We start from the raw sequence: 20,550 nt of genomic DNA, 5'->3' as shown, positions 1-20,550 counted from the left end.
GGATTTGAGTTGTCTTCAGGAGGTACTAGAACAGGAAGAATGTTGGGGGAAGTTAAGGAGAGAATGGCCTTGCCACTGATATCTAATTCTGCTGATAACATCCAGACTTGATTACTACCATATGTTGTGCTGCATGTGCAGCTGCCCTGGAAACTTCAGTTGGTTCATAACATGGCAGCCAGACTATTGACTGGAACTGACTGGTTGAAATGTATGTTGGCAGCAGGAGTGGTCAGGGAGGAGGTCGGCACCACACACCTGGCCTTTATCAGAGGTTATCAGAGGACTGCTTTCTCCTGTGGGAGAAGGCAGAACATGCCCAACGACCCAGCTCTTGAATGTCCAGCCAATATGTTCCTCCTTTAACTGGCTCTAACTCCATCTTTGTCCTGCCAACAGATCTAGTTTTCAAGTACTCTCCACCACCACCACCACTCGTAGCTAGCCTTGGCTGTTCAATTATATAGGTTTCATTAATGTTTGTTGTTTTAATATTTATATGTAAGAAGCATTGTGAGAGTCGCCTGAAAGGAGGAGTATGTAAGTTCACCGAACGGACTATGATGCACACAATAAAACTTTATTCTCCGTCTCCTCCCTCTAAAGCATCCTCAATCAGGATCAAAGAGTTGCGAGACCCTGTGAAGCAGATTTTGAGGGTGCATAGTCTAACACTGCTCACACCACATTGAACCTGGATAGCTCAGTTGGTTAGAGCATGGTGCTGATGATGCCAAGGTTGCATCCAACGTTAATAATAAACACCTGCATTTTAAAAAATGTGTACAGGAAGGCAAAAATGTTTTGAATGACCCATCTAATTTGGCCATCACATATAATTTTGGTTCTTCCTTGTTCCATTTCGAAATTAACATAATTTGGAGAGTTGATATGTCATCTAGTCACACGTTCAGAAGTCCTTCACCACTGTTTGTTTTTAACCACCACAGGAATTACTATTACGCGACCCAGCAATCCTGATCCCAATTCTTTCTTGAAAGTGAACCAGGATCATGTTGGGTTCTATCGGGTCAACTATGAAAGACAAGCCTGGGAAGACTTAGCCAGGATTATGGAGGCCAACCACAAGGTCAGTCTGCTGAACAGTTGCTTCATGGGATGTATAGATGATCACTCAGGGCCAGATTCAACTAACGCAGTGCCCTAGTAGCAACCAGCACAACAGCTTCCACTGCTGCAATCATGCTTTCTCCCCTCTCAGTGTGTGCTGTTGGGTGCCCCCTGCACTTCCCCCCAATCCACTCTGGAGCATTGGGGAAACACCCAGAACAGCACACAGGGGGAGGAGAGGGGATGATGGGATGGTCAGAAGAGTGTGGTGTTGAACAGCTATGATTTTGTTTCATCCTTTGGTTTCGCCACCAAGAACTCACCTGCTTATTTCCTTTTTCTCCCATAAGCAATTTAGTCTTGCAGATCGCGCTGGCTTTTTGGAGGATGCATTTTCATTGGCCAGGTAAGTGTCATAATCAAAGGAACTCAAGTAGACATGTCCAGTGGCGTAGCGTGGGGGGTGCAGGGGGGCCGAACACACCGGGCGCAACATCTGGGGGGTGGGCGCGCTCGCGCTCGCGCTCGCACTCGCAGCTCTCTGCCCCTACTAAAATCCACGGGTTAGGGGGCGTAAATTACTTGCCTTGCCCTGGGTGCTGACAACCCACGCTACGCCACTGGACATGTCATCTTATTATTTGTACCACACAACACTGAAATTTGGTTAGTCATCATTATATTTAACTGAAGAAAAAATAGAAATTGTGTTTTGTAAGTATATTGTTGTAATAACCTTTGTCCTCTCTGACTTAAGGCTGCAATCCTAGGCTTACTTCCTTAGGAGCAAAATCCATTTTTCAGTGGAACTCACTTCAGAATAGATATGCATGGGAGCAGGCAGTATGGCTGAGGGACCCCTTTCATGTGATTGAATGCTTACCTGTTCTAGGAAGGGAGTGACTTAGCCCCAAAGTAGCATCTAGGACAAGAGAAATGTGGTCCTTCAGATGTTGGACTTCAACTTCCAGCAGCCTCAGCCAAGTGGCTAGTGATCAGATGCAACATCTGTAGCACCATAGGTTTTTCTTCCCAGATCCAGAATCATGGCATTCTTACATTTCACAATCAAAGCCAGGAGTAACTGACCACTGGTGAGAGATGGAGCCTGGCAGCATATGGAAGGTACCACTGATCACTGATCCTTCACAGCTTCAATAGCAGCAGATATATTGTCTCCACAGAGCCATAATGGTTTCTTAAAACTCTGGCAAGTCCTTTTTCCTCAGGTTTTATTATATGACTGGATCTAGGCAGGAGATTAACTTATAACTGATTTAAAGCTGCAGCCCTGAGCCTGACAACTGCACAAAGTAACATGTTTGCACAAGACTCTTGAATCGTAGCACCTGCCCTGGTTTGCTAGATTCCCATCTAAGGGGGATAATCTCAATTCTTATCTTGCTTGTGAATATCAGACACATTGAATCAATACTCCTGACACTTGCAGGGTGGGGTGGGGGCTTCCATCCAGAAGTACCCCAGGATCAAATTCCGCGCCACTGTGATGAAAGTTTGAGAAGCTTCCTGTCTATTATGACCCAGTACAGGCAATTGCTTTTGCTATGGAATGAAGCTGAAGAGCTCTTGTAAGAGTAGAACTAAGTAACTGTGTACAGAAAGGATAAATGCAGACAACTGGGGAGACTCTTCATAGAAATCTTGTAGAAAGTCAAGAGAACATAAAGGCAACTTGAAACTCATTGCTAAATCCGTTAGGCATGGATCTGGAATAACAAAAGGAAGGCAGAATCAAAGGCTTGTTCCTAAGTTGCTTGGAGCTACTCAGATGGCTGTCCCTCCCCAGCCCAAAAAAGAGAGAAACAGCATTCCCCAGAGAGAGATTCTCAGGTGTGAACCAAAACACTGCTATCCTTCAGAATTCACGCTTATCCAAATTTTGCAATATAGTTCTCTAACCAATGTTTGCAAAAATGCATGTATTAGGGGAAAGTGTGCATAAAACAAATTGCAAACAACTTGCACATCAGTCAAAACTCAATATTACACGTGTTTATTAGGAGAAATTCACACTAAAATGCTGATGACTTTTGATTGCCATCCCAACTCCCTTCTACAAGTAATTTTTGGTATGGGACAAAACACAATTGATGCTGTTCAGGGAGATCTATCTCACAGGCAGCAGAAGTCTTGATGTCTTTCCTGGTTCCTTTTTGCATCCTTGTTGACAGCATTCCAAATCCTGCACACAAGTGAGCCTTTTAAGCATCTAGCGCTATTGCAGGAGGAGATGAACTAATCACCAAGCATTACTGTTGTGACATCTAAAGGACAAAACGTTCTGAAATTACGTTGATGCAAACCTCCATGAATTATTGCTGTAGGAACGTCTGACTTTTCTCATTCAGGGAGGGATGGGAGATGCAGAATAGGAGTCCTACTTCCTCCCCCATACTACATGCAGGATAGATTTCTCTTCCTCCTCCCACCTCCCAAAAATATGCTGGTCTGCTCTGTCATGAAACTGGGCATGCCTCCAGAGCAGGCTTTGAGGGCAATCGCTGTGTTATTACAAGTTCCCCAACAGACACAGTGCTGATCTGTTGCTTGTTTTTGATGTGCCTCAATTTAATCTTAAAGCCAGTCAACATAAACTGAATTCTCATGAGTGCCTGAAAATGTCCAAGCTGAAAATGCCATATGAATGAGGAATTAAGACAGTTAAAGTCTGCCTTACTTCCTCTTTGTGGTATTTGGGAGACTGAAAGATTTTGATACATTGCCTAAAATATACATGCCTTAAATTTCCTCTGCAGTTGACATAGGCAGAGTTTCACTGGGAGTAAGAATTTATCCATCCTTGTTGCTATGCAGTTTAACCCTGTAAAGCACAGGAATTTGGAGATCCCCAGAATTTGTTTAAAGGCCTTTCCCACCCCCACCTCACAAGCTTTTCAGGTCACTTTCACATATTGTTCATCATCAATTGCTTTTTAAATGCATACCCTGCTTTTTCCATGCACAAATGAGTTGCTCAAAGACTGTGACAGCCTGTGGCAAATTAGTACCTTTGCTTGATTCTAAACACTTCTGTTCAGAATGGTGCTAAGGTTAGCATGTAAATACTTAGGGGAAAGGGGCAGTGATGGCACCAGAATATATATATATATATATATATATATATATATATATATATATGGGGGGGGTAGGCCCAGAAGGGACACAGTATATTTCTACGTGGGCAAGTTGTGTCCCACATCTTAAGAAAAATACAGTAACAATATATGTTAATCAAAGGAGTTCAGCAATGGGAGGGTTGGCACGGCCCCCCTCTGGTGCCACCTGTTGGAGGAGGGGAATACAGCTGCAACTATAAGCAGTACTAAATCAGATGCTTATCTAGACAGTTATACAATAAAGCAGTTGTTGAAACTTCTCATTTTTTATTCATTTCTCAGGGCTGGACTTCTGAATTACAGTTATGCCTTGAACTTAACACGTTATCTAAAAAATGAGGAAGAATATATACCATGGCAAAGAGCCGTAGTAGCTGTATCCTATCTTAGAGACATGCTTGCAGATGATAATACACTCTATCCCAAATTTCAGGTAAGGTTCTAATGAAGTAAAGAACTATATGCCAACAATAATACTACATATTATTTATTTTTTTAAAAGAAAAGAAGGCTGTAACCCTGGCTTTCATTTTCTCCTCCTAGCTACAAGTGGAGGAGTTCTCCATTTTGGTTCTTAGGAGCCAGGGGAGCAAAGAGAAAAGTATTTCCTCCATGTGCCTCCCAGGATGCCTGTAATTATTTAAGGACAAACAAAATATGTAGCTGCTTTCTATGTATAATTAAGCAAATGTCAAGGTTGCCCTTGAAGGTTGTAGATTTAATGTTCTTCCAAGGCTGACCCTGGTACGTATTAATACATTTCTGAATCTTCTAGACCTGCAACAGAATGTTGCAATGTGAACTGTTAATGGTCAGAGTTGGTTTGCTGGTTTGTCTGTTTTCTATACCACTCTTCATCTGAGGATCATGGGGCAGTTTACAACATAAAAACACAAAAATACATAACATAGTATGAAAGAAAAAAAGAATCCCCACAAAATTTAAAAGGCCATAGATTGTTTAATTAGCTAAAGGCCTGGGAGAAAAGGAATGTTTTTGCCTGGTGCCTATAGAGATGCAATGAAGGCGCCAGGCAAGCCTCTCTGGGGAGAGCATTCCACAAATGGGAAGCTACTGCAGAAAAGGCCCATGTCAGCCAGCCAGCCTCGGGGTCCTCTACATCCCATCTACATCCCATCCCCCTGGTTTCCCATTCTTTTCCACAACAGACATTCAGTGTGCTCAGGCCTCATCGGTATGTGATTTCCCCCCTTATACCTCTGAAAACATTGGTGGTGTTTTCCCAAGCCTGTGTAGATCAGCATTTGGAGTTCAACATTAGCATATATGATTTGGGGAATACATTGGGCCTATTTACACTATAAAATAATTGTGGATTTACATAGGTTTAACAATCATGGTTTCCACCAGAAGATTCTTGGAACTGTGGCTTGGTACTAGTGCTGAGTAATCCCAATATCCTCAAGGAACTATGGTTGTCAGGGTTCAGTGGAAAAGTGCATTGGCAACATTATTTGGGCAGGATTTCAAGAGCAACTGTAAACAGGGTGCTCCCATTTGCGGGCACAATGTTATTTGTGTATTTTTATTTCTGTTGCAGTCTTGATTTATGTATAAGCCACTCTTCCATTCAAAAAAGGACCCTCAAAGTGGCATAATTCATGAAAAGCAAAAAGCGATTTGACAAAAGCCAACATCAAAACAAAAACAGACTAAAATGTTGAGAAGCACAGAAACAGGAGCCTTCAGATAGGACAGACCTCTGGGCCAGCATGTGATTCTGGCTAAGCTCCTTTTCTATAGCTTCTCCATTTCTACCAGTAGTTGATGACATTGTGGTGCTCACCTGACCTCCTGACAGCTGAGATACTGCTGCTTAGTGGGAAGTAGAGAGGGAAGGGCAAGCCAGCAGAGAGGTTAGCAGGTGCTGATACACTGGCAGGAATGCCAGATGGCATCAGGCAGATCACCCTGCTGCCATGCCTATCTCCATCTCTCTCCCAGTAAGCAGCAGCATCTCAGCATTTTGGAGCTCAGTTTAGCACCGCCATCCTACAACGCCATCCACTACTGATCTCTACCCACCTGCTCTCCTTGTGCTGGCAGTGATCTGCTGGCATAGGGGTTGCGCTGACCCAGCAGTCTTCTGGTGCAACAGTACTTTTGCGCAGGCTTAAATGCACATGCCAGCATAATGTTTTGCACTGCCAGTGCAAGGGGATTTAGTTCTGTGGTCCTGTATTTGTCCATCTGGCAGATGGGGCCACTCTGATAAATGCAGAGCCTATCAAATCATTTGAATGTTTCTTAATGAGCAGTGATGTAAGAGAGAATCCTTACCAGCAGTCCTCAAGGATAGGACGACACAGGCAATACTTCTCTGGAACAGGTTCTGTTGACACAACAGAATGCAGACTTTTGTGATAACAATGGGTGAAGCTGGAATGCATGCGGTGGGGAGACTGTTTGGCCAGACACAATGACAGTGGGATGAGGAATAGCTTGCTCATTGTGCTATAGCCTCGCCCACACCCATCTGAGTGAAATTCCACCCACTAACAAGGATCTATTGAATGCAAAGGCTTTAAGTTGTGCTCACCAATTAGTCCACAAAAAAGTAACACCTTACGTCAATTCTCTTTTCACTATTACATTACTCTCCGTAATAAGTATTGCTTTTGTTTTTTTCAAATTATAGTGGAGAGACCAGGGATTCAAGATGCTGAATCATAGAATTGTAGTCTGTTCCCACTCAGTCCCACCCATTTCAGTGAGTTTACCTGGGGATAGAGCTCCACAAACTACAACCAGGGCCTTGCAAATGCTATGTGGCGTGCCTGGCTTGTTCCCAAGCAATTTATCTGAGAACATGTTCATGGTTGGAGGATGGATGGCGGCTAACAGATTGAGGTTGAATCCTGACAAGACTGAAGTACTGTTTTGGGGGAACAGGGTGGGGGTGGGGGAATCCCTGGTCCTGAATGGGGTAACTTTGCCCCTGAAGGACCAGGTGCGCAGCCTGGGAGTCATTTTGGAGTCACAGCTGTCCATGGAGGCGCAGGATAATTCTGTGTCCAGGGCGGTCGTCTACCAGCTCCATCTGGTACGCAGGCTGAGACCCTACCTGCCTGCGGACTGTCTTGCCAGAGTGGTGCATGCTCCAGTTATCTCCTGCTTGGACTACTGCAATGCACTCTGGGGCTACCTTTGAAGGTGACCCGGAAACGGCAATTAATCCAGAATGCGGCAACTAGACTGGTGACTGGGAGTGGCCGCTGGGACCACATAACACCAGTCCTGAGAGATCTGCATTGGCTTCCAGTACGTTTCCGAGCATAATTCAAAGTGTTAGTGCTGACCTTTAAAGCCCTAAACGGCCTTGGTCCTGTATACCTGAAGGAGCGTCTCCACCCCCATCGTTCAGCCCGGATGCTGAGATCCAGCACCGAGGGCCTTCTGGTGGTTCCCTCATTGCGAGAAGTGAGGTTACAGGGAACCAGACAGAGGGCCTTCTCGGTAGTGGCACCCGCCCTGTGGAACACCATCCCTTCATATGCGAAGGAAATAAGCAGCTATCTTATCTTTAAAAGACATCTGAAGGCAGCCATGTTCAGGGAAGTTTTTAATATTTAATGCTGTATTGTTTTTAACACTTGATTGGAAGCTGCCCAGAGTGGCTGGGGAAACTCAGCCAGATGGGCGGGGTATAAATTATTATTATTATTATTATTATTATTATTATTATTATTATTATTATTATTATTATTTCGCTCCTTTGTTCTTCAAATGTTTAAAACAAATAGTAGTGAATCCATGAAAATGTTGTTGCCCAAAGCGTCCAGTGGTCATTGCTGCTATGTCTGTTTTCCAGGCATATTTTCGTGAGCTGGTTAGACCCATCGCAAATCAACTGGGATGGGGTAACGATGGAGTCCACATCAATAGGTAAATCATTTGTTTCAGGCTTGTTCTTTGAGAATTGCTTTGTATTTCTGTATTTCAAGTGTGCCTTATGTCTCCCATTTCTCTCAAGTTCATTGGTCCCTTCTCTGTTTGAAGAACAGAAGTTGCAGATAAATTTTGGGAGCCCTGTGCATAGTAATGGGATGTGAACATTCTGACTACCCAATTGGAAGCAGCCAAACTCATTTGCATTACACAGACAGTCAGTGCTAAGCAAATGATCATCTCTTTAATACTAAAACTCTTTAACAAATGCTAAGATCTTCTAACTTTCTAATGCTCCTTTTCAGGAGGCTACTTGTATGTTCCCAAAAGGGTATGTAGAATTCTCGGAATTTCACCTTGTATAGTGTAATCATGGTATAGAATGCATATATAGGCAAAAAAGCCAGGATACAAATAGGTATTTTAAGTACACATGAAAGCTTTGGCATGCCCATTGAGAATTTTTTATATCCCCTTCCTCCTTTAGCAACAGATGCCTGTTTTTCCAAGTCCCTTCACTTTCATATATGTGGTATACAGAGCAGCTGTTTGAGAAACCTAAGCTCCAAATCCTATTGGGTGCACATATCTACTTGTACTGCTATTTTACATTACTTAATATATCATATTCAAAATGAATAAAGCAGACTTTATTTCTTCTTTACTCCCCAGTCTCCTCCGTGTGACAGTTTTAGAGTTTGCGTGCAGCATGGGTGACCAAGAGACTTTGAACAATGCATCTAACCTATTTAATGACTGGCAACAAGGAACAACAAGGTGGATATCTCTCTATCTATGTATGAACTTCATTCAAAGAAGTACATGACAATCACATGCAGAATAAACTGAAAGCTGTTCCACCTCCCCTAATAGTATTGTTTTCTTAAATGTTAGCCCAGATGTAAACCTCCGCCTCTTGGTCTATCGCTATGGCATGCAGAACTCTGGCAATGAGGACGCCTGGAATTATATGTTTCAGAAGTACCAAAATACAACATTAGCTCAAGAAAAGGAGAAGCTGCTATATGGCCTGGCATCAGTGAAAAATGTCACCCTTTTGGACAGGTTTGTTTGGGATCTTACTTGTTTCCCATATAAAAGCTTTTATTAGGTGCTCTTCAGTGTTAGCTCCTGGAGCAACATACAATATAAAAACATAAGATAGAATTTTTTAAGTAGTAAATTGAATCAAGCAGCATTTTTTTAAAGCCCAGCATAAACATCATAACAAAACTAAAAGACCTGGGCAAATAAAAATTGAATGTTGTTAGGAGGCCCTATTCCTCTCTGAGCTACAAATCTCTGAGTGGTTTAACAATCAATCCCTCTTTACAAAGAATTCTGGTAATTGTAGGTCTTTTGAGTGGAACAGGCCTTCCTAACAACTCTCAGCACCCTTAAAAAAACTGCCCAGATTTCAGGAGGGGGAGCCACGACCATTTAAAGTGTATCACAGTGTTTTCAATGTACGGCATGAATGTGGCCACAGACTTTGTGCAACATCAAAGTCTATTTAGTCCACTGCCTGCCATTCACCATGCCCGTTACTCTGCTCCAGATCATTTATTGGGCATTCTGGCTTTGTAAACACAAACCGTGGGAATAGGCTCCACTTCTTCTTCCTCGTCTTCTTTAAAAAAGAACTTGTGTTTTTCTTACGAATTCATCTTGGCGGAAGCATATCTCACGGCGCAGTTTACAGCTCATTTCCCATGCAGCCCTAATGAGATACTAATCATCATGTGTAATTGCTTCATATCTGATTGCTCCTAGATTTTTAAAGAATCTCATGGATCCAAATCTCATTAAAAGTCAAGACGTGTTCACTGTCTTGAGATACATCTCCTATAACAGCTACGGCAAAACAATGGCTTGGGACTGGGTACGTCTCAACTGGGAATATTTGGTTAGCAGGTAAGTGCATAGCCTCTCAGTGCAGTTTACTCTCTCTTTTAGTATGGTTGAGGGGTTGTTGTTATTTTGCACTGGGAGTGGGGGAAATATATATGTGCAATGGCTTCCATTTTACCATATCCACTTGCCACTGAAGCTAGAAAAGTGCTGCTTTGCTCTCCCTTCTTGTGAAATCAAACACACCCTAACAATAATGATATTTGCACAATAAATCTAGGAATAGTGTTTATGCAGGACCTTCCCAAGACATTTTTGTTGCCTGATCCAAGAGCCATGCCCCAGAATCTGCAATGTCACAGACACGGCATGCTTAAAGAGCAAAACCCATGTTGGGATGAAGCTGCCAGTGGCCGACCTTGGGGTCTCAAATTTCAGCAGCACCCTGTGCAATGCCAAAATCTGTCACATCCTCCCCATCTCTCACACTCCATTCTAAATCATAGTTGTGGCATCCCCTGTGGTGCCCCCAAAGCTCCATGCCCATTGCAACCAAACCAGTTGCTCTTCCCTAAATCTGCCAAATCGAATTAAGGGAGCCTCTGAGCATATGCATCAGAGTCTAGGGCCCAATAAAGGCCATACTGGAACAGCAGATGGAACAAACTGGTCATGCAATGGAGACCCAGATCCTAGGGGTACAAACAGAATAGCTTTCCATTCCTATTCCTCACACTGCCTCCAGATTCCTGAATCCCTGATGCTTCTGCTATGGAAGCTGTAGAACATGTTTTGGAGCAGGGTTGGAGAACCGGTAGTCTTCCAGATGCTGTTGGACTCCAACTCCCATCAGCCTCAGCCCACATGGGCAGTGGCCAAGGGTGATGGGAGTTGTAGTTCAACAACATCCAGTTCCACATCTGAACTGCAAAATATCATATTGAAATAGCATAAATAGCCAACACCGTGCTCTTCAGAAGTTGCTGAATTCCAGCAAACCAACCTTGATCTCCTTGGGGAAAAGTTGGTATATAAATGTAATAACTGTGGAGGTAAAACACAGCCACCGTGCCTAGCAGCCACTGATCACCTCACCCTCCTTGAACTTTCATCTAATGGGCAGGAGCAACACTACAGTAAGGGCATTATGGGAAATTTAAATGGCTGCTTGCCAGAGCAGGCATTAGTAGTGGTGAAGCCCTGGCTGCTGCCCAAGGATGCTATGTGCTGGTGCCAAACCGACTGGTGCTGAATGGTTTTGTAGGGCAAATCTTTCTAAAATGCCTAAACTGACTTGGTTTCATAAAAGGTACAGAGCCTTACCAATAACTTCTAATATCCAAGTGAAAATTGTCCTAGGTCACAAATGTGAGAAGATGCACAAAACTTCCATAATCTCGGGAGCCTTTGCTCTCTGTCTTGAATTCAAGAAATATATCTGCCAACAGAGAACAATACTTTGAACACCACAAAAGGGGCTCCAGAAACATGTATGCCACAATCTCTTACAGTGCAATGCTATGCCTGGCTACTCAGAAATAAGCCCTACTGTATCCAATGGGACCATATATATGTACAGTGGTGCCTCGCAAGACGAAATTAATCCGTTCCGCGAGTCTCTTTGTCTAGCGGTTTTTTCGTCTTGCGAAGCAAGCTCATTGACGGCTTAGCGGATTAGCGCTATTAGCGGCTTTTAGCGGCTTATCGGCTTAGCGGATAAGCAGATAAGCGGCTTAGCGACTTAGAAAAAGGGGGGGAAGGAAAAAAAACCCGCAGGAACTCGCAAGACATTTTCGTCTTGCGAAGCAAGCCCATAGGAAATTCATTTTGCGAAGCACCTCCAAAACGGAAAACCCTTTCGTCTAGCGGGTTTTCCGTCTTGCGAGGCATTCGTCTTGCGGGGCTCCACTGTACCTAGGATTACAACCTTAGCTGTTAAGAGTTCCAGAAGACAATGTGCTGTGATCCTAACGAAATTTACCTCCCCACCTCTCAACACACACCTGCCATTATTATTATTAAGCAAGAGATCTGGTTTATAATGACACTTTTAAGATCTACCACTCTAAAGGCATTAGGCTACACTCTGCGAATAGCTACCACTCTAAAGACATTAGGTGGGTTTTTGTGAAGAAACAATAGGATAACTTCCTTGTATGCCTATCTTTACTCTTTGGGAAAGGGCTGGATGCAAATGGGAATAACAGCTGGAAATGAAATATTCCAGAAAGCAGAGCACTGATATTATTTATTGTTCCCTTTCCATGCACTGTTCCATGCAGCTTTAAAAATTAAAGCTGATATACTTTGTGCCAGAAATTCAAAACCTGTGGCCTTCCATATATTGTTGCATCCCAGCTCCCAGCCAACAAGGAAAATGATCAAGGAGGATAAGAGGTGTAAAGCAACAACATTCAGAGGGTCACCAGAACCTCGTGCCAGCTTTATCTAGATGCATCTATAACAGGCTTCTGTTATCTTTTCAGATACACTCTCAATGACAGAAACCTTGGTCGCCTAGTGTCAAGAATAACAGAAACCTTCAACACAGACCTTCAGCTTTGGCAGGTAAGGGAGCAGTCTGACCTTCCAGCTTTCCAGCTAAAATGAGGATAGTCATTGTGGAACCTTCCCAACGGTCAATGGATTACACTGTCCATCATCCCGTACCATTAGTTACACTGGATGGGGCTGTTGGGAGTCCAACAATATCTGGCAAGCATCACATTGGCTACCTCAGTGTTAAACCAGAATGCCATAATGTTTCAGGATGTCTATGTATATTGTGATAGATCTATATTGCAATCATAAATCACTTAAAGGCTGCCTGGGCAAAACTAAAGTGCCTTTCACAGACATGAGGAACACAATAGCTAACCTCTGTTTAGTGAAACCAATTCATTTGAACATTTCTGACAAGTAATAAGACTTTGGAAAATCTTTAGACCATCCACATTAATGGGGTCATTCTTGAGCCACATATATACTAAATTGGTAGGATTACATCTGGAGCCTCACTGATTTGGTAGTTTCAAAAAGATCCGTCTGCCGTCTAGGCCAGAAAGATAAGAGCTGCTTCCAAAAACAAAACAAAACAAAACAAAACAAAAACCAGCATTCACACAGAAAATCTCTGGTTGCAAGAACAACCAACATGGTAGCCTCTGGATTTTTTTGGGCCCCGTCAGCATCATTCGGCATAGCCAATAGTCTGAGATGATGAGAGCTGTAGTCCAATCTGGAGGGCATTACAGTGGCTGTCCTTGAATTAGGGCATAACTCTGCACTTTCTCTTTACTCTTGATTACATAGACCAGCAGAACAACAGTCTATACTAGCTCTCTTTTCACTGATACACTAAAGCATAGTTTAATGCCACATGCATGAACAGAAGTGGCATGCATACACTCTCTGCCTGTGGCACAACCATGAGAGGGAAGCTGTAAGCATCTCCTTCTTGTTATAAACAAACTGGAGCTCATGGTTATGCTCGAGCAGCAGAGAACTCTGGCGAGTTTGAACTATGGTTTGCTAACAAGCCATGACCCATAAACCACAGCTTCCTCCTGGCTTTCTAAAACAAAATCGGAGTTTAAACTAACCAGAGTTTCTACCAGTTCAGATTTAATTATGAACTTCGGCTAGTTTTAAACAGGAAGCAAATGTTTCTCCTCATGGACAAGCTGCAAGAAGAGAGGGAAGGAGAAGCACATAAGCCTGAGCAGGCTCATTCATGTAGTACCAAGCCATGGTTTAGCATGATGCCCCTGAACAGGTCAGCTCATTTAGGCCAGGAGTGCCATTCTTTAAAATCAGCTGGTTTGGATCAGGGCCAAGGCAGGAGTAGCAGATCTAATCCTTTGCCCTTGTGCCAATTCTTCCATTTATATTCCCTCCTGAAGCTGTTATTAGCATATTTGGGGAAGGAGCAATTTAGATTGTGGCTGTTGCATTGGAAGAAAAGGTTATAACAGTCCCCTCCCCCACCCCTCTGCTTCATGCTGCAGCTCCTGTCTCAACTGGAGACTCCCATATCAGTGTGTGTTTGCTTGTTTGTTTCAAGAAAGAAAATACAGTCATACCTCGGGGTACAGATGCGTCAGGTTGCGCGTTTTTGGGTTACGGACGTGCCGAAACTCGGAAGTACCGGAACGGGTTACTTCTGGGTTTTGCCGCTCACACATGTGCAGAAGCACTAAATCACGCTTTGCACATGTGCAGAAGCGCCGAATCGCAACCTGTGCGTGTTCAGGTGCGGCACTGCGGGTTGCGAATGTGCCTCCCACACAGATCATGTTCGCAACCCAAGCGTCCACTGTAGTAGGACGTTCCCAATCAGTCACTGAACACCTTGAAATGCGTCATTTGTCCCCAGATACAGCGGCAGGAAGAGGGTTACAACATGATAAAATGTGATGAGATGATCCACAGCTCTGATCCACACTGCAGGTGTAGCCATGTCCTTCTGTCATTCATTCTGTGGCTCAGATGCATATCACCCAAGCCAATGGTTGCAAAGCCCAGTTTCAAATTGCACAGGGCAGCTGTATATTCACATGTATCTGATATGCAGACCCGAGATAAGTTAGACAATTATTCATCTTCTAGCAAACCAGTTTTATCATGCAAATGAATGCACATGGTTGTTGTTGTTGTTTTTCTTAAGATGGAAAACTTCTTTGAGAAATATCCTAATGCTGGAGCTGGAGCATCTTCCAGGACTCAGAGTATTGAAACGGTGAAGGGCAACATTGAATGGTTAAAGCAATACCGAGAAGAGATCGCAGCCTGGTTTCCGAATTAGACTTGATCATCCTTTGTACCCTAAACTAATCTTTAGGACTTTCAAAGTACAGCAAAATGAGGATTTGTAGAAATCCTGCTTTCAGACCCTGATAAAGCTGCCAGTTCTGTCAGAAGGAAACAACACGGGGATAGAGTAATTTATTGAAATGTATGTTCAAATATGCCACACGGCAATGCTAGCTCCTCAAAACATCGAATGTCCATTAATACATTTGTTCTCCTATTAGTGGGGCTGCTTATAGAGTGAAAAATTATCATGCTCACATGGCTCATTAGATTACCCTAGTCTTCTTTGTGAGGATCACTGGTGTGTGTACTTACCACACATAGACGCACACTCCTTTGAAAACGAGTCCTTTGTTTATCCCAAACCCACATTATTCCATGTACTCAGGCCACCCTTCCAAACGTACCTTAACAGCGATCCATTCCAAATGTAGAATTTTTGCCTCTGGCTCTCCTGAGGAAAATTAGATGAGAAACTTTCTCTCCCTCAGAGGACGTTCATGCTTTGTAAAACCATCCTCAAACACGTTATCCTCCACTGCATATACAGGTAGCCTATTATTTCCAATCATTTGCAGCATTTTGTAATGATAGCAGGGCAGTGAAATGACACTGCAAAGCAGACTGTGGTATCTGCGTGTTGCCCAAGTGACCCTGGCGAAGCCATAGCTCCCTGGGAGGGTACCTGATCGGCATACAGAAGGTCTCACATTCAAGGATTTCAGGCCTGAATGTAACATGCAGTCAAATTATGTAGCAGACAGCTATGTATCTTGTTTTTCCTTAATTAGTTACAGGTGTGGGAGAGCCCTCTAAAGGCAGTGTGTGGCAAGGGGTAGCTTCTCCCTTAATGCACAAACCTACTAAGATTAGAATGGAGATCGCCCCTCCCCACAAGACTTAGGTACCAAAAGCAATTTCACCCCAAAGGCAGCCTTAACTGACCTTGTGCCCTCCAGGTATTTTGAACTTCCACCAGCCCCAGCCAGCATGAGCGCTATGTTATGGTGGTTCCAATCCTACCCACACAGCCATGTCCAGAGAGCGCAAGTGTCGCATATTGTTCATTCTGCACCTGCAAGGAGTTGATCCTTCAGTGTGGTGGCTCCTATGTGTTAGAACTCCCTGCCTGTTGATCTTAGGCAAACATTTTCACCACACTGCTTTCAGTGCCTGCTAAAAACTTTATTTTGTTTGCTCAAGTGAGCCTATCCAGAACTGTAAATTTGGCATGTATTTTAACATGTAATTTTATTTTCTAATGTATATCTTTGAAAAACTGCTCATTTATTTTTTTTTTAATGTTAGGCTGGTTGTTGTTTTTTCAATATCTGGTTGCATCAGTAATTTTAAGGGCATATTTTATAATTTACCTGTTAAACAAACAAACAAACATCTGGAGGGCACCAGGATAGTGAAAACATTTCTGAAATTTCCAGTCCAGCACAGGAACGGAAAACCTTCCTTTCCTGCATGCTGCCTTCACAGTGAAAATTAGGCTTCCCCACCCAATTAAGTAATGAAGGAAAAATAGACTGCCTGCTATGTATTAAGTCCGGGTAAGCCAACATTGTGCCCTCCAGATGTTCTTTGCCTGCGTCTCCCATCACCCCTGATGGTTGGCCATGCTGCTGGCAACAGTAGTGACCAGCAGGGAAACGCAGGTAGTGGGGTGCTGCTCACCTGGCGTCCCAGTACTGCACATTGCTGCCACTTACTGAGAGTCATAGAATTATAGAGTTGGAAGGGACCATGAGGGCCATCTAGTCCAACCCCCTGCAATGCAGGAATCTTTTGCCCAGCGTGGGGCTCGAACCCACAAGCCTGAGATTAAGAGTCCTGTGCTCTACCAACTGAGCTATCCCAGGCCCACTGGGAGGGGGAAGGCAGCAGGGGGCTCACTACAGTGTGGCAGCTGTGCCCTCACCAAGTTCCCAACTTGGGATGCTTAAACTAATTCATGCTTGATGGTACTGGCTCTTGTGTGTGCCTGCTTATTACCCATAAACTCCTTAGCATTCTGGGTTCTTAAGAAAACACACACACACACACACAGAGAGAGAGAGAGAGAGAGAGAGAGAGAGAGAGAGAGAGAGAGAACGTTAACAAGGAAAATGTAACACTTTGGCTGCAAAACCTTATGCATTTTCTGGAGAACTCAAGCCAGAAAATAATGCCAGTATCAAAAGCAGCTAGTTTGGAAGCACCTTAGGGGCATAGCTGTCAACCTTCCCTTTTTTTGCGGGAAATTCCCTTATTCCAGCGCCGTTTCCCACTGCTTCCCGCTGCTATCCCGGATTGTTAGATATCCCGTAGACTGTCCCCAGGACAGGTGAGGCTGCTGATCCCTTATTTTCGAGGCTGCTGATCCCTTATATTCAAATCTGAAAGTTGACAGATATGCTTAGGGGTCACTCACTGCCGAACTACACAGTCCATCCACTGTATCGTGCTGGTCCTTGAAAAAAGAATTTGTCTAATTCTTATAACCAACTCTCTCGTGGTTCTAAATGTCCAAAGCCAATGTTGTGTACACAAATTTGCTAGAAGGGGAAAAAACACCATAATGAGGAGGAGTACAAATCAAATTAGTAAACAAAGGCAGGAATTAACTAACATGGGTGAAGAATGCAAAATGTCTAGTCAGTTTTCATCATGATGTAGGAAGAGCAGCCCCTAGTGGCAAAGAGAAGTCATTACAGATAAACGTTCAATAATTATTTATGCACTAGGAACTGTCGTGGCCATTTGTTGTCCGATTTTCTGCAAGCCACTAATCAGAGTCAAATAATAGCACAGCAGCGTTTTATCGTGGATCCATTTTTTTTTCATCCTAGCCAGAATTCCAGAATGTCCCAATCAAACTAATCCATTTCAGGTCTTCGTTTGGTTAAATATATGCCTGTATAGATATTGATGACAATAAAGAATCCTGTGTTTGTTCACTTGTTTTAAAGTTCTGACCTGGGCGTCTATTATTTCTGAGTGCACCAAAAATAGCATTGGCAAAGACAGACAAATAGACATAGCCCAATACTCCCTGCAATCCAGCAAATTTCCCCAAAATAGACACACCTCTAAATGAAGCAGGGTTCACCCGCTCCCCAGGTCTCATCCAATCTATTGGCATCAGCGATGCCACAAGAACTGAAAGAATAAAGGGGCTTTTGGCCTGGTGTCTCAACCCACAACAGAAACCCTTTGACACAGGGAAGTAAACAATTTCCTTACCAGTCATGGCTTGCTTTGATTATAGAAAGGCAGCTGAATTTTGGTAGATGAAACTCAGTGTTGATTTTCCTGTGGGTTTCCTAACAGAGGATTTCTGTCAGCCAGCACTGATGATTATTCTCACCAGCCAGTAGTACAAAATGGACATAAAAGCCTGCTGGATCAGGCCAAAGGACCCACGTAGTCCGTCACTCAGTTTTCACAGCAGCCAATGGGAAGCCCACGAGAAGGAGCTGAGCACAATAGAAATCTCCCCATTCTTAGCAACTAGTACTCAGAGATGTACCAGGTCATCATTACAGTGGTACCTCAGGTTACAGAGGCTTCAGGTTACAGGCTCCGCTAACCCAAAATTAGTACCTCAGGTTAAGAACTTTGCTTCAGGATGAGAACAGAAATTGCGCAGCGGTGGTGTGGTGGCAGCGGGAGGCCCTATTATCTAAAGTGGTACCTCAGGTTAAGAACAGTTTCAGGTTAAGAATGGGCCTCCGGAACCAATTAAGTTCTTAACCCAAGGTACCATTGTACTTCATCAAAACATAAACAAACAAACAAAAACCAATTAGATAAGAAGGCTTTTTCTCGGTGAGGAAGGTAAAAGCTGTCTCAAATTGAGCGTGACTAAGAATGTACCCCCTTCATCAACACATATGTCTCCCAAGAGGTTTTTGTGATCCCCCAATCCCTCCCCAATTTGTCTTTTTAAAAATAAATAAAAGAAATACTGAGTGATCATAAGGGTCTCCTGCTGTGATGTCATAATGTCAAGAGGTTTTCCAGTGACATCCAAGGGCTGCTGCCACAAAAAACTTTCTAATAATAATAATAATAATAATAATAATAATAATAATAATGATGATGATGTTGCCATATGTCCTCTTTTTCCGGACATGTCCTCTTTTTCATGATGAGAGTCATCACAGAGATCCATAGTTAAAAGTAGAAGTTGGCAGATGTGTCCTCTTTGTCGCTCTTCAAAATATGGCAACTCTAGTATGCACACACACACACACACACACACACACACTTACACTATCACACACACACACACACACACACACACACACACATATATACACACACTGACTACACCCATAGTTCTTCTGCTGTGATTCCATAATGCCAAAGGGCTTTTGTGATTCCAAAACACAATGTACACAGAAAAACTGAGGGGTTTTTTATTTAAAAATACTACTACTACTATTAGGCATCTGCACTTTTACACTTTGTCTCCTGGGTGAATGCAGCCCTGAAAAGGGTTAGACAATCCTGCCCAATCAAATCACAAAGGTAACAGCACAATGGCTGCATCCCCATAAAGCCACGGGAAATAGGCCTTATATCAAAATAATTTCATAGCACCTTCCAGATTCCAACAGTAGAAAACAAGTGCCATCTGCAACTTGTACAGCACTGGCTGCAACAAGCCTACATACTTCAAAGGCAGACTGCCATGGTGACCTTAAGATCTTTCATTGCTCCCTGCATTATTTCAAAGGTTTTGCAGCAAGAGCAAAGTTGTTCTAGGTGGCTATAGATTTGTTACCTCTGTTTAATCAATCTTAGCACAAGTGCTTGTAAGTAGCTAGATCCTTCCCCCCCCCCCCCCACAGACAGTAATAAATAGCATAGCCGCTGTGTCTAAACCTTGGCTGTTGTGGCCCCCATACTAGATACAAAAACTGCTTTGAATCAGTGGCATAGTGGGGGGGGGACACAGGGGTGGTTGCCCGGGGTGCAAAATTCTTAGGGACACAACATTTCAACACCTGGTGCTGCCTTAATACAGCTGTGTGCTTCCGTGCCTGGGCTCCGTTGAAAACGGCTTCTCCATATGAACCAGAAAGTGACCTCTCCAGACAACGAATGACTCTTTTTTTCTTATCTCTGTGGCTGCGATCTCCTGGGTGACCCAGATGCTGTTAGGCAGTTGAAAGCACATTTGTACTCCATCCGTTTCCCTCCCTCCCTCCCTCCCACCACCACCCTCCATGTGGCCCTGGGCACTGGCAACCCATGCTACACCACTGCTTTCAATATCTCCTTCCCCTCAATTTCCAAAGCAGTATCTCATGAGGCATACAGGATTCTATTTGGGGAAGTCCATCAGCACTATCCTTGGGATGCTTACTCACAAGTATGTCCTGCTCAATTAAATGAGGACTGCTTACTTTCAACTAAGTATGGGATTCTCACCTAAAGCCCATTGACTCAAAAGAGCTTGAGGCACGATTCTTTGCATCTCAGCTGCAGGATATAAGTTTATGTAGAAGCAGATAGACACCAATGGAAATCTTAACCCCACAAGAGAGCTCTGGATATAATTCATGCAGGGGGAATTGTAGGTTCATAAAAACAACGCAGAAGTGAGTGGTACCGTCACACCTAACAGGCATTGGTTCTGTTGTGACCTCACTAGAAGGAGCAATTTATTTTGAAATATTAGTCAATATTAGCTCAGTGCTTAGCCAAAGCTCTTGTGAGTCAAAACTCAGAAGATATTTCTGAAGCAAACAATGAAGTATCGGGAGGAGGCAGG

The 20,550-nt window shown here is 43.5% G+C and overlaps 1 protein-coding gene across 1 annotated transcript in view; it reads left to right on the top strand.

Moving 5' to 3' along the window:
* Positions 1-17,736, top strand: part of ENPEP (glutamyl aminopeptidase) — a 58,221-nt gene extending 40,485 nt beyond the window's left edge. Inside the window, 9 exon segments of the mRNA XM_081877453.1 lie at positions 951-1,090; positions 1,422-1,477; positions 4,491-4,641; positions 8,041-8,114; positions 8,790-8,894; positions 9,012-9,182; positions 9,891-10,031; positions 12,455-12,536; positions 14,635-17,736. Coding sequence (XP_081733579.1) covers positions 951-1,090; positions 1,422-1,477; positions 4,491-4,641; positions 8,041-8,114; positions 8,790-8,894; positions 9,012-9,182; positions 9,891-10,031; positions 12,455-12,536; positions 14,635-14,772 — 1,058 coding nt within the window. The 3' untranslated portion in view covers positions 14,773-17,736.
* The last annotated feature ends 2,814 nt before the right edge of the window (positions 17,737-20,550 follow it).

This window comes from Podarcis erhardii (assembly GCF_964252035.2).
Source record: "Podarcis erhardii genome assembly, chromosome: 9".
Lineage (NCBI taxonomy): Eukaryota > Metazoa > Chordata > Lepidosauria > Squamata > Lacertidae > Podarcis > Podarcis erhardii.
Note: the sequence above shows the minus strand (reverse complement) of the source record. Positions and strands in the feature narration are given on the sequence as shown.